This window comes from Epinephelus lanceolatus, chromosome 14 (assembly GCF_041903045.1).
Source record: "Epinephelus lanceolatus isolate andai-2023 chromosome 14, ASM4190304v1, whole genome shotgun sequence".
NCBI classification, from domain to species: Eukaryota; Metazoa; Chordata; class Actinopteri; order Perciformes; family Serranidae; genus Epinephelus; species Epinephelus lanceolatus.
This window is the reverse complement of record NC_135747.1, coordinates 12853083-12866638: the sequence shown is the minus strand read 5'-3', so window position 1 is coordinate 12866638 and position 13556 is coordinate 12853083. Positions and strand designations below refer to the sequence as shown.

Below are 13556 nucleotides of genomic sequence, written 5' to 3'. Positions count from 1 at the left end.
TCCAAATGGGTTTTCATGTGAAAATTGACTTTAATTGTTACAGGCAGCCCCATGACAGCCGTTTATGAGCATAAAATGGCTATCATTTACAGTCTCTACACGGCCATGATCCCTGTTGCCCTGGACTGTCTTTCCTTGTTTAGGCCACATAGTCAACTGTGTCTAGAGCAGAGTTTTTCATTCTATGAAGATAGCTCTCTTTCAACCTAGCTAGATCGCCATTGTAAATTATGCCGCAGAAATATCCTAGTCGAGTTTGAAATTGGCAAAAGAGTGCCTTTCACAGCTACTTTCAGTAGCATCCCTCCTTAACAGATGTGAGTGAGTGACACAGATTCTCAGGTGAGGGAATTTTATAAATGCACTCTATCCACATGTATGTAACGTTACAGTTACAGAAATGCCACCAAATGAAACCATGAAGTTACAGTAGCCCTGACTCTATGTATCATGTAGCTTTTTTTTGCCATGTGAACCTACTGTATACAAGTGATGCAGAAAATTTGAGCAAAAATGCGTCTTTTTATTGACAAGGTTGTTTGTGCTTTTACTGAACTACCAAGTGTGTTTTTAGTGTTCTCTTCTTCATTTACCTATGCTTGCATGAAAAGAAGTCTTCCAAAAAAATTGCAGATAGCATTATACATTAATAATTCTTTAAATAATGAATCATTATGTGTTTACTTGCATATGAAATGCAGTATAATTTCCTCAAACCATATCATAACGTTACCACCTTGAATTGTGTTTGAAGCCTTGATCTTGATGTACTGAAGTCTGTTTTATGCTGCTGCTATATTACAGGTAATACTAGAATAGTGATTAGAAAATTGATCAGTCTATTGGTATTCATCACACAAAATATTCAGTCTATAAAAATCATTTCACTTTGATTTGCCCAAAAACTTAATTGATTTCCATGTACCCTTCATTACAGGATAATGTCAGCATACGTCAATTAAGTTCTTGAACATGATGTTTAAATCTGCCGCATCATATTTAAAGTTTATGAGCTGTAGAATGTGCAGTCGTCATGTTATAATGATGCTAATAATAATAATAATAACTTCTGAATTCACAGTTTTCTGCCGGCATTTCTCTCCTGCCTTAATTGAAGCAACAGTATCGCTTTTTATTGTTTCAGTTTTGAGAGTCAAACACGCATGTTTTGACTTGTTTTATGGCAATGCACTCAGAACAGGAGGTAGAGAGTCTGGGTTAACAGAGCAGGTTGATAACGACTTTTGTGGTAGACGTTATTTCAGACTGAGGTTTTACAGTTTGTTGAGCCAGCTAAGGCAAAAAAAGCCTGACTCTGTTTGACTTCCTTTGTCGTAAAGCCCTCGGGATACTGTAGCATGTAAGCACCTTAGCCAGGTTTCTGAACATTGTTTATTGGTACAAAACATAGTGGCTAAGATGGTGAGAAACCAAGACACAACTGTACATTGATTATTAGAAACCAGGATACAGTACGAGGTATGCACACAATCAGGTGTTTAATGACCATCAAATATCATATCCCAAATGAGATCTACACCAGGTCAGGGCTCCTCAAAATACTAATTATCATGTAAACGTACTCAGTGTTGCATTGTGCCTTGCCTTTGAGCCCCCTGTACAGTACCTGAATCTTGAACCCTGTAACCCGTACCTGAACCTAACCTTAATCGAAGGCTACACTATTGTAACCCTTGTTCTACTAGCACAGGCTGCACGTATTCAGGTCGGCACATCCCGATAGACCTACTACATTTATGTAAATTTCAGTGGGCAATTGCATGCTTGTGATTGAAGGACAGTATTACCCGTAGAGTCCAGTAGAGGGCAGAGCCTGTGTGAGATAGAATTTCTGCCTACCTGCACCTTTGGACTCTGTTACTTCTCTTTGGACTTTTCTACCCTTGCCAGTAAGTACATGTCCCATCATTTAATCACTAAATCCAGGAACTTCTCCGCCTGCTTCATTGTCTGTGTTTGAGCCCTCCTCCCTCTGTTGCCTGTATTTCTTTGTGGACATAAGGCATTCCCGATCTCTGTGTGTTGGAGGGTATAAGTCTGTCGAACCTATGACGATACCCAGGATCACAGCTAGGTTTGGTCTGTTGTGCTTGTGATGACACCCAACTGTATTTTGGCATTATGGTGGTTTTGTTTTTACAGTACACTCTTATCACAAACTTCTTGATTGAGAAATGTCCTCCAAGAGCATTTGATAGTTTGGACCATGGACCTTGTTTCCAGCACCCAAATGCAAATCAGGGAACTTGAATTTTCTCAGATGGATCTATGCAACCTACTAAGATGCACTTATGCCAGATTTTTGCAATCCAAGACAATGTCTCTGAGAGGTCATTTACCTTTTGCCTGTCAGCTTGTTTCGATTCATCAGATTGGGCATTCAGTTTGTTGGCCACAGAACTGATGATTTGTCCCACAGTTTCTCCTGACAGTACACCGTGCTCCTTTAGCTGAACCAAAGCATTCTCCACTGAAGTCTTAAGATCATCTACTGAGGAGCTAGATACCGCTGTGTAATCCAGCACCTGAGGAGAAAGACATATTCTTACTGCAAGATAAAGAAAGCTTACAGCATTTCTATAGGATGTGTTTTGTTAGTAACCCCATTTCTTCTATCATTGTGGGGTTGTTTTTCTTTTTTACAAACCTCTGCAGTGACAGTGGTGCTAGCTACAAAGCTGCCATTGTTTGCAGTTGCTTTGATATTCAGCTTGAAGTTGGAGCTGCTGTCTCCGAGAGGAAGGAAGACAGCCTTCACTTCATTGTTGTTGCTGCAGCGCAGATGCTTACCTGACAATTTTCAAAAAAGAAAATAAATCAGTTTGACAGATTTCTATAAAAGTAATCTAGGATATATTTTGAGATAGCTGTGTTTTTTAAAAAAATATAAGATAAATCAGTTCAGTTATCATAGAATCTTTTCTGACCTGGATCACTTACCTTCATCAGTCTTAAAACAATACTGACAGTCAGAACAAGGAACTTCAGTATTGCAAGTTATATCGAAAGCATCAAGGATTGTTCCCCTCTGCGGTGATATGCTACACTTAAGGCTGTCAAAATTGTTGGTGGTGACTGGTGGAGATGTATCACCAGTGTCTGTGGTGGTAGGTGTGGCAGTGATGTCAGTAATAGTGCCAGGTGATGTAGAGGCAGGACCAGTGGTGGTTTCTTCGGGACTGTCCTCTTCCTTACTGTCTTCCTCCTTACTGTCTTCTTCCTTCTCGGTAGATGATGATGTCTTTATGATGTATTTGTGGTAAAGTGGTACAACATCCGCTTTTGTGTTAATGAAAAAGAACAATATTATTTCCAAGAAATGAAAGTGCTGATTTGCAAAAGCAGGTTTATCAATCTTGATTAAATAGTCAAAAATAGTGACAGGCCAACATTAAAATCATTCCTTTAAATTGATATAGCATTGGTGTTTCTCACATGGTGTTGATTTCCCTGCATGAAATATGCTACACATGAGAAAACTGTTTACGTCATTAACCCTGGATTACATCTGACATAAATTAATAATTGGTCTGAACCAAAAAATGATCACAGATCAAGGCAGGATAATTACCAGCACAGCTTTAACATTATTCTAATGAATAATGTGTACATACCTGATGTTATCACCACAGTGACATCCAGACCTTTAGATTTGGCTGCCTGAAGAATCCAATTTGACACAGTGTATTCAGTCCCACCATGCATTTTCAGTACAAGTGGCCTTTTCTTTTCCATTTTATAGCAGTCTTTTTCTATATCTCCCTGTTAATAAAATAAAATAAAATGCAACTTAATTAAGTTTCTGACAAATTGTTTTTACAACATTAAACACTATGTGATCTTTGAGTCCCAGAATTAATTTATCAGACTTACTGGCCAGTTTTTGTCGTCACGTAGGTCCTCAATGTTCCACATAATCTGTGGACACTGTTGTCCTTTACAATCCATTTTAATTTTTGCATCATTGTTCTTCTTGATTGGGTTACAGCCTTCAGTGCAAGTGAGACTATGGTATAACAAATACATAGATCATTTGGTTAACACACAACTAGAATGTCTACATCTAAAAAAAAAAAAAAGTACTGCGGTGAAACAATTTACTGTAGGTGTATACTGTACTCAGGGTTCCAGGGTTCGGAGTTACGAAATACAAGTAATGGCGTTCCATATTTAAAATACAAAACATGAGTATCTGTATTTTGTTGCAGTTCATTGGCGGTATTCTGAATACACTTATTGTAGTGGAATACGTTTTACAGGTAACCTTCCCAACACTGACCAACAATTAGATTTTAGTTATCTGCTTAATCTGATGACACAAAAAACAGCATTCCATTTAGGTGAGCTTGTTCTAAGATCTTGGTGTTGTGCTTGCTGGCTCACTGACATGGCTTACTGAAAAACTGAGCCATTGTTAACAAAATTAGTTCCACCTGTGTCTTTCTATGACTGGTCAAAATGTCTGCCATGAGAAAGGTCTATCTTTACAGGACAGTTTTGCTCTAAAATTAGTAAGATATGTCAACTCCTTTCCAAAGCAGTTTCATTTGTTCCAATAATTTTCTGAAGTCAGTGTTGACATACTAGCCTGGTTCCAGACCATAGACCCCGCCCACTCAACTGAGTAGGCTTGCATTACTGGTCTGGCATACTTCAATGAATTTGCGATTTATCTCGTCCAAACGATGGACGGACCAATGAACGCCGGGGGTCTAGCGATTAGCCAATCAGCGCCACGCTGATGTCAAGCTGTACGCCGGTGGGTAACTGGTGAGGATAGCAACAATGGCAACCGCTACAGATCCTACAGACCACATTAACGATGCTCTCGAGGTATTTTGCCACTACTCGCGTTAATGGAGGACCAAATTAAGGAAGCTGCTAAACTGGATTTAACGGCGATGCAGCTGGGCGTGCACTACGATGGAGACATTTTAAACGGGCAATGCTCGCTTGTTTTCGGCACCCCCGAGGCATGGATACTAATGACGTCAGATTCTGGGTGAGTCGTTGATCTCTACTGATTGGTTAGGGAAAAATCAAATTCCCTCCCCCTTGTAAATCGCCTTCAATGGAAGCCATGTCAGGCTAAAGGTTCTGGAAGCTTCAGTCTGACACTCAGGCTAGTGACATACTGTAAATATTCATTTACGTTTACCTGTTTACCTGATTTCAGTTGTTAGAAAATGACAGATACACAATGCTGAAATGCTGCCAGATAAGGTGTTGAGAACACAGATGGGAATGTCAGGTCAAGTGATCAGAGCAGATCAATTTCAAGTACCTTAGCCAAGTTGGCACGTTCTTCTGAGGGTTGAGGGTGATGCATATGGATTCCGTTTTTTCCACTTTATTATTGTCTTTATTTATCACATTAAAATGGTACTTAAAATATTGAAGAGGATCTGGTAGGCAACGTTCTGTAATGTCATAAGTCAGTCCCTCAAAATTTCCCTGGCATCGACAGGGATTCTCTGTGAATCAGTAAGGAAAGTCATTATTCTACTGTAGGAACAATTGAAATGCCAATACAAAACATTTAAGAACAATTTTTCATGTATATACTGTATATTTACTGAAGCCATCCATTAGGAAATATGGGCAGGGGACAACATTTTCAAAAGTAGGCCCCCCATCCACACCCAGGGGGGGTGGCAGGGGGATTACTATACATATCACTATGCAAAATGTTATTATGCCTTCAAACATAATCCAATTAATCATATTTCTATATGTATTTTGTATCTACATTGTGTTAGGAGCATATTTTCTTACTGTGAAAAGGAGAGGTATTCACATGTGAGTCCTAGGCCAAAATAATCCCCTCCAGTAAATGATTAGAGAAAGGTAGAATCAATCATTGATTAAACAATTACTGCAGGATATTAAATCATGAGGTCTAATCCTGAGTGAACAAATAATTGTTTTTTCTTGATTCATTAATACAATCTTGAGGGCTACTTTAATCAAATATTGGTCAAATTGTGTGCAGAACTAAAACAATATAAGGAGTATATGCCTGTCAACTCTGAGTTTTCCAGTCATACCCAATGTACGTAATTCCAAGACTGTTCAGGGACCCCAGTATGCAGAAATATTTAGATACACTATTTTGAAAAATGGCAGTGTTCCTTTTTCCCAACTTTAAAGCGTTATTTCGCCCTCTTTCCGATAAGAAAGCACAACATGGTTGGTACCTATGGGTCCTCCAGTTTAAAATGATACCTGTGTCTTCACTGCAGCTTTGAAACTGAATTGAAAGTAGGAGCCCTGATTTTTGGTGAAGTATTCTGACTTAACTAGTCAGGCTGCAGTTTGCCTCACAAGTTTATATTAGCAGCAATTGTGAGTTTTGTGCCCTGTGCCCCTGACACCCTCTGTCAGATGGACTGTACCATTCACAATACCTGTAGATGGCACATTAAAATGTGGCATATTGAAATTTGTTTTAATAATAAAAATACATTTATTTATCATGTGAATCTTAATGACGAAAACTGTGTGTGTGTGGGTGTGTCTGTTTGTGTCTCTGTCTGTGTCCCATTTTTTTTCCTCACTGACTTGGTCAATCCATGTGAAATTTGGCACAGTGGTAGAGGGTCATGGGAGGATGTGAATGAAGCAATATTACTTTGAATGGGCATATCTCATGCCCCGTATGTCGTAGAGATGCCTCTCCTCACGAGGAACAAATTTGCCTAAAGAAGACCATAACTTTCGGTTATATAGATTTTCCGCCATTTTGAATTTTTTGAAAAATACTTAAAATTGATCTCTTCCTAGGAAGTTTGAGCGATCTGCATGAAACTCAGTGAACATAATCTAGGGACCAATATCTAAAGTTCCCTCTTGGCAAAAGTTGGAAAACTTACTAAAACTGAGCTTCTATAAGGCAATGAATATTGCAGAGGGCATGGCTCATCACATAAAGGTGTATAACATCTCAAGGGTTTCACCAATCACCACGCAACTTTGTAGGCATATGAACACACATAATCTGAGGGGACCCCTCCATTATTGACCTGATCAAACAAAATGGGGGCGCTAGAGAGCTAATTTCTTATCTAGGCCTAACCGCCACCGAATGTTTGTTTTTTCCTAATTTTTGGCATGACTAAGTCATGGTATGGTATGCTGTACATAATCACGGAAACTGTCAGTGTGTCATTCTGTCAGTCAGTCATTCTGTCTGTCCCACGTTTTTCTACTCACTGACGTGGTCAATCTATGCGAAACTGCACATAGGCATTGAGGATTGGCATAGGTAGAAGGTGACAAAGCTACCAATGGGTATGGACTAGTACATATAACTTGTATTGCCAGCGACATAGCTCAGCAATTCAGTTGTTGTTTTTGATCCTATTTATGGGTTAATCATAGACCTTTTCATGCTCCCCTTACTAAAATGTAAACAGGTGAGTTATACAAAAATTCCCCCCTGTACAATTGTCATGAATGTTGAAATCAGCCACAGAGGCCAAAACAGTTTTTATGTGCTGGACTGTAAACATGTTTTGATTTGCTGTAAATCTGAGCATCTGGAGCCAGCCCCAAGTGGCTGTTCACAGAACTGCAGTTTTTGGCACTTTTTGGGGTCATTTTTCAGCCCCAGAGTTTGCAGCATTATCCTTTTTTTATCACCTTTCCAAAACACAAAAGTAAAGATGCTCAGGATTAATTAAAGAGTCTTTATCTGTTCGAACGTAAGATGCAATCTTTAGTATGCCAGGCTAGCTAGCTTGATTACCTAAAAAGTAGTAGCAGAGGGTTTCTTCCGTAGCCACAGAGCACATCATTAACTATGTACATTAGTTTGTGGGGGGTAAAGGTTGTGTTAAAAAAAAAGAAATCCTAATTCATGACAAGCACAGCCACTATACTATTTTCCCACTGTGGAGGCTGGTCTTGAATGTTATCAAAGTCTGGACAGCATGACATTTGTCAACACATGGGTTATACCCCTTCTCTTGGAACGTTTGTGCAGTTGTGTTGGAACGAGATAACATATATATGATATTATATTGCTGCATTTATCCTCATCATAACCTACTTACTGGTAGGACAAACCAATATGATACAAAATACTACCAATAAATAGTATAATACTAAATTTAGAAATAATATGAAAATGCATAAACAAAGCTGTTTTTCTCCATTTCTTCCACATGGATATTCAGCTGGTGAGGATGGTAACTTTCTGCCTTTTTTTTTTTTTTTTTTTTTTTTAAACCAATTCATACAGAAACATAAGCTACAGTCAATATAAATACATAAATAAATAAATAAAATCTAGTAGTGACAGTTGGCTGCTTAGAAATGGGAAGCTAATTTTGTTGAAATCAAGGACCCATATTTTAAAAATTACCAAGAATTTAAATCTGTCACAGTTTACGTATTGTGAGAATAGAAAACTTGAAAGGCATAGTAACACTAGCAAAGGTAATGGGGTATATCAGATTCCTTTACATGTAATGCTCTGGCTTAATCTGTAGCTCAGACAATCAACACATTAACATGACATCAAAATGTGTTACTTTATGAACCTTATTATCATCAAATATGAAACATTTATACTTAATCTTTGAATTAAAAAAGATAAAAAGCGCAGTTCTTACGGCATGCCCACACGTATCGTTTCTTCGGGTCATTTAGTTTGGCTGCATCGCTTACTGAAAGCGTGATCGTTATATCTTTGGTAGGTACAGAATATGAAGGTGTTGCAATGGCTTTCATTGGAGATCTGACAACTCTAATTGGTTTCTTTCCCTGAAAAAAAGTAAAAGGATTTAATATAGTATGCACTATAAAAACACAGATTTATGAATAGAGTTAGGAGAGCTGGAAGGGGTAAGTATTTTTCTCCTTTACTATAAAATATGTCTGCTGTTGAGGGTACAAAGAAAACATTTTACCGGTCTCAAAAAATGGTCATCATGACCATTTGAGAGTGAATCCTTGCCACAGAAAGCAAACATATCCACATCCACTTCCAAAGAGGAGAAGACATTCCATGCTCTGACTTTCATTTGAACAGAACCTGCAGCAAAACATTCACTTAATATTCAACAATAACATCTGCACATATACACAGCTGAAACATGAGTATGAAATACTCACAAATCATTATATTACAGCCGTATTTTGACTCATATGTGACCCCCATTTTTGATACATCTTCCCTACCTTGAATAGGGTGTCCAATTTGAAAGATTTCCTTGCTTGTGTTCATTTCCCTGGTCTCGGTGTACGAGCTGTTGTCTCCAGACAGTGAGAAAAGGAGCAGCACAGGTGCTCCTTGTTCAAGGGAAACACCAACTGTAATATCTGGATAGTCTGGACAATCATCCCTCTCTGTCAACACAGTGGCCTCAAGCCTGGCTACTTTTTCCAACTCACACATCTGCAGTACATGAAGAATTACAGAAAAAGAAAAACACATCAACTTCCCTTTTCACATCACTTGTCATCTGTGAACCTTTTCACAGCAGACAAATACATTGGTTAATCAATTATTGTGATTAATTTTTAAGTTACAATTTTAAGCGTGTAACTACAGTATAGTGATTTTGCATTGGGCTCTGAGTGCTGCCAAAATGCAGGTGCCCTACAACTCATTACTGTACCTGAATGCATTATGAGTGGACATGAATGGAGCACTGAGGCTGCTGCTTTGTTAACATGTTGGTCAAGCTATGCCTTCAATTAGCTTCATGAGTTGTTTCTTATATGTTTCCAATAAGCCAACAAGGTCAAAAGTTAATGAGCCTATTAGCGTTATTAAGGAGCCATTGGTCTAGATCATCTAAGGTTTTCTTCTAACCTATCATCTGCACACTGAAAACTATTAATCAATAATATGTGGTGGGAATACAGCCTGGGCCTGACTCCTCCCTTAGCCAACCTCCTAATCAGGTCCAGACAATATTTAGCACCTGTCAGCCTTTGTTCTCCCTCTTCCTGCCTCATGCCCTGTCCCTGCTGTGGCAGCCCCTATTTGTTTACAGCAGGTTTTTCTTATTTCAGGACTGGATAGCCAGATTGGTGAGAAGCTAGGCACCCGTAGTGAGGTTCCTTCACTCTTGCATGTGAGTAGTTGCACTGGGACACCATAGATTGCACCATTTTTTGTTTGAGGATTGCTGTGTTGTTTGCTGTGCCCACTTGTAGTGAGTAGTGGTAGCACCCCTTGGCACTCCTCCACGTAGTCCGCCTCTCGACAAGTGGCCTCAGCTCAGTTTCCTAGTTTCTTTAATTTTGCTTACATTGATGCTGAGTTTTAACTTTTGAATCATTCGCTTTTTAGAATTTATATTAAGGCCTTTTGTTGCATAAATTGTAATAAAGTGTAAAGTAATTCTAAAAGTTATTGACACCACCACTACACCATTCCAACCCACTAAAATTTACCTACCCCCTCGCCACATACAGTACAGGCCAAAAGTTTGGACACAACTTCTCATTCAATGCGTTTTCTTTATTTTCATGACTATTTACATTGTAGATTCTCACTGAAGGCATCAAAACTATGAATGAACACATGTGGAGTTATGTACTTAACAAAAAAAGGTGAAATAACTGAAAACATGTTTTATATTCTAGTTTCTTCAAAATAGCCACCCTTTGCTCTGATTACTGCTTTGCACACTCTTGGCATTCTCTCCATGAGCTTCAAGAGGTATTCACCTGAAATGGTTTTCCAACAGTCTTGAAGGAGTTCCCAGAGGTGTTTAGCACTTGTTGGCCCCTTTGCCTTCACTCTGCGGTCCAGCTCACCCCAAACCATCTCGATTGGGTTCAGGTCCGGTGACTGTGGAGGCCAGGTCATCTGCCGCAGCACTCCATCACTCTCCTTCTTGGTCAAATAGCCCTTACACAGCCTGGAGGTGTGTTTGGGGTCATTGTCCTGTTGAAAAAGAAATGATCGTCCAACTAAACGCAAACCGGATGGGATGGCATGTCGCTGCAGGATGCTGTGGTAGCCATGCTGGTTCAGTGTGCCTTCAATTTTGAATAAATCCCCAACAGTGTCACCAGCAAAACACCCCCACACCATCACACCTCCTCCTCCATGCTTCACAGTGGGAACCAGGCATGTGGAATCCATCCGTTCACCTTTTCTGCGTCTCACAAAGACACGGCGGTTGGAACCAAAGATCTCAAATTTGGACTCATCAGACCAAAGCACAGATTTCCACTGGTCTAATGTCCATTCCTTGTGTTTCTTGGCCCAAACAAATCTCTTCTGCTTGTTGCCTCTCCTTAGCAGTGGTTTCCTAGCAGCTATTTGACCATGAAGGCCTGATTCGCGCAGTCTCCTCTTAACTGTTGTTCTAGAGATGGGTCTGCTGCTAGAACTCTGTGTGGCATTCATCTGGTCTCTGATCTGAGCTGCTGTTAACTTGCGATTTCTGAGACTGGTGACTCGGATGAACTTATCCTCAGAAGCAGAGGTGACTCTTGGTCTTCCTTTCCTGGGTCGGTCCTCATGTGTGCCAGTTTCGTTGTAGCGCTTGATGGTTTTTGCGACTCCACTTGGGGACACATTTAAAGTTTTTGCAATTTTCCGGACTGACTGACCTTCATTTCTTAAAGTAATGATGGCCACTCGTTTTTCTTTAGTTAGCTGATTGGTTCTTGCCATAATATGAATTTTAACAGTTGTCCAATAGGGCTGTCGGCTGTGTATTAACCTGACTTCTGCACAACACAACTGATGGTCCCAACCCCACTGATAAAGCAAGAAATTCCACTAATTAACCCTGATAAGGCACACCTGTGAAGTGGAAACCATTTCAGGTGACTACCTCTTGAAGCTCATGGAGAGAATGCCAAGAGTGTGCAAAGCAGTAATCAGAGCAAAGGGTGGCTATTTTGAAGAAACTAGAATATAAAACATGTTTTCAGTTATTTCACCTTTTTTTGTTAAGTACATAACTCCACATGTGTTCATTCATAGTTTTGATGCCTTCAGTGAGAATCTACAATGTAAATAGTCATGAAAATAAAGAAAACGCATTGAATGAGAAGGTGTGTCCAAACTTTTGGCCTGTACTGTATACGTTGGCAGATTAATAGCAACTTAATCCCTTAAAGGGATAGTGCACCCATAAATGAAAATTCAGCCATTATCTACTCACCCATATGCCGAGGGTGAGTAGTGTTTTGAGGACTCTAAAACTTTACCAGAGCCTCCCTCTGCATGAGGGTGAGTAGATAATGGCTGAATTTTCATTTTTGGGTGCACTATACCTTTAAGTAGATCTTATTGTAAAATGTAGTCTTTTTGTAAGTTGTCCTGTGGAGTTTTTGAACACTAATAGCACAAAAGAGCAAAGTTTTTATGTATTGTTTATTCTTGGCCTGTGCTAAAGGATGCACGGGCACAAAACATTCCTTATGATGACCTCACACTATTCTGTGAAAGGCAGGGGCTGGTAAGGGGCCAAGAAAATGCCTGCAATGCCTCAGCTAATGCAGGGAAGGAGAAGACTGTAGATTGTGAATGTGGATTGCTGAGATACTTATTGAGATACTGCACTTTTTTAAACACCATGAATGTGATAAACAAAAATGTGAATTCCTATTTTAAAACTGTGACTTGGCTGTCAAACTTTAGATGCCTTCCACAGTAGCATTGCAGTGAGAAAAGCCCTGGCACAGCCAAGAAAAAGAAACAAAAGATAGAATAAAGTGGCAGAGCAATTATATGCCAGTCATTCTATTGTTTAAGTCATGACGTTGCTGTTAAATTTTATGATATTTCCAAACTTCTGATAACAATTCCACACAAAATTTTATGGGTTGCGTCTGTTAAGATGGCACTCATGCAGCATTATACATGCCTAGAGTAGAACTTTGATTAAACTTTGATCCATCATACATTTTTCTCACCATGTTCCAGTTTTAAAAGTAACACTAACTAGCCAAATCAAAATTTTAAACTCAGAGATGACGTCACAGGATGCTGATTTGGATGAAATTCAGAGGGGTGTTGCATCCTCTGTGTTCTGCTGTTTCCAGATATGCCACTAACGCAACATGGTGCCATAATTAAAGGTTAATTTTAATTTCTAATTTAGAGAGGCCTTAATACTTCAATCAATGCCTTAATCACATGATGAAAATGTCATCTTCAAGTATTACATTTCATATGTCATTATCACAATCAGGACAAAACATGGAGGGATGACGCATCATGTTATTTGTGGCCGCATCATCGAGAGAAGATGACATGTTTACTTGATTAACGTTGATTTACCTGCAGGTGTGCGGACACTTCAGGGAATGTGACCATGTTAGATGCATAAAGGGTCAGCTGGTGGCAGCCAGGCCCACGCTGCGTCATCATTTGTGGAGTCACTGTGATGTTCTGGGGAATATTTCCTCTCAACACAGATAAACCTGACAACAACATGTCATCACTCTGGACTCTGTAGGTCACATTTGTACCTGCAGAAAGATAAGAAATACTTTTAAAAGACGAAAAATAGAATACAAACACCAAAACCTGATGCTTCCAAGCAGTGATATCAAAT

At 39.3% G+C, this 13556-nt stretch overlaps 1 protein-coding gene across 1 annotated transcript in view; it reads right to left on the bottom strand.

Moving 5' to 3' along the window:
- The window catches only part of LOC117251062 (polycystin-1-like protein 2), a 62496-nt gene that overhangs the window by 38672 nt on the left and 10268 nt on the right, over window positions 1–13556 (bottom strand). Inside the window, 5 exon segments of the mRNA XM_078174829.1 lie at window positions 2361–2530; window positions 2665–2811; window positions 2962–3300; window positions 9205–9421; window positions 13280–13470. Of these exon segments, the coding sequence (XP_078030955.1) occupies window positions 2361–2530; window positions 2665–2811; window positions 2962–3300; window positions 9205–9421; window positions 13280–13470 (1064 nt within the window).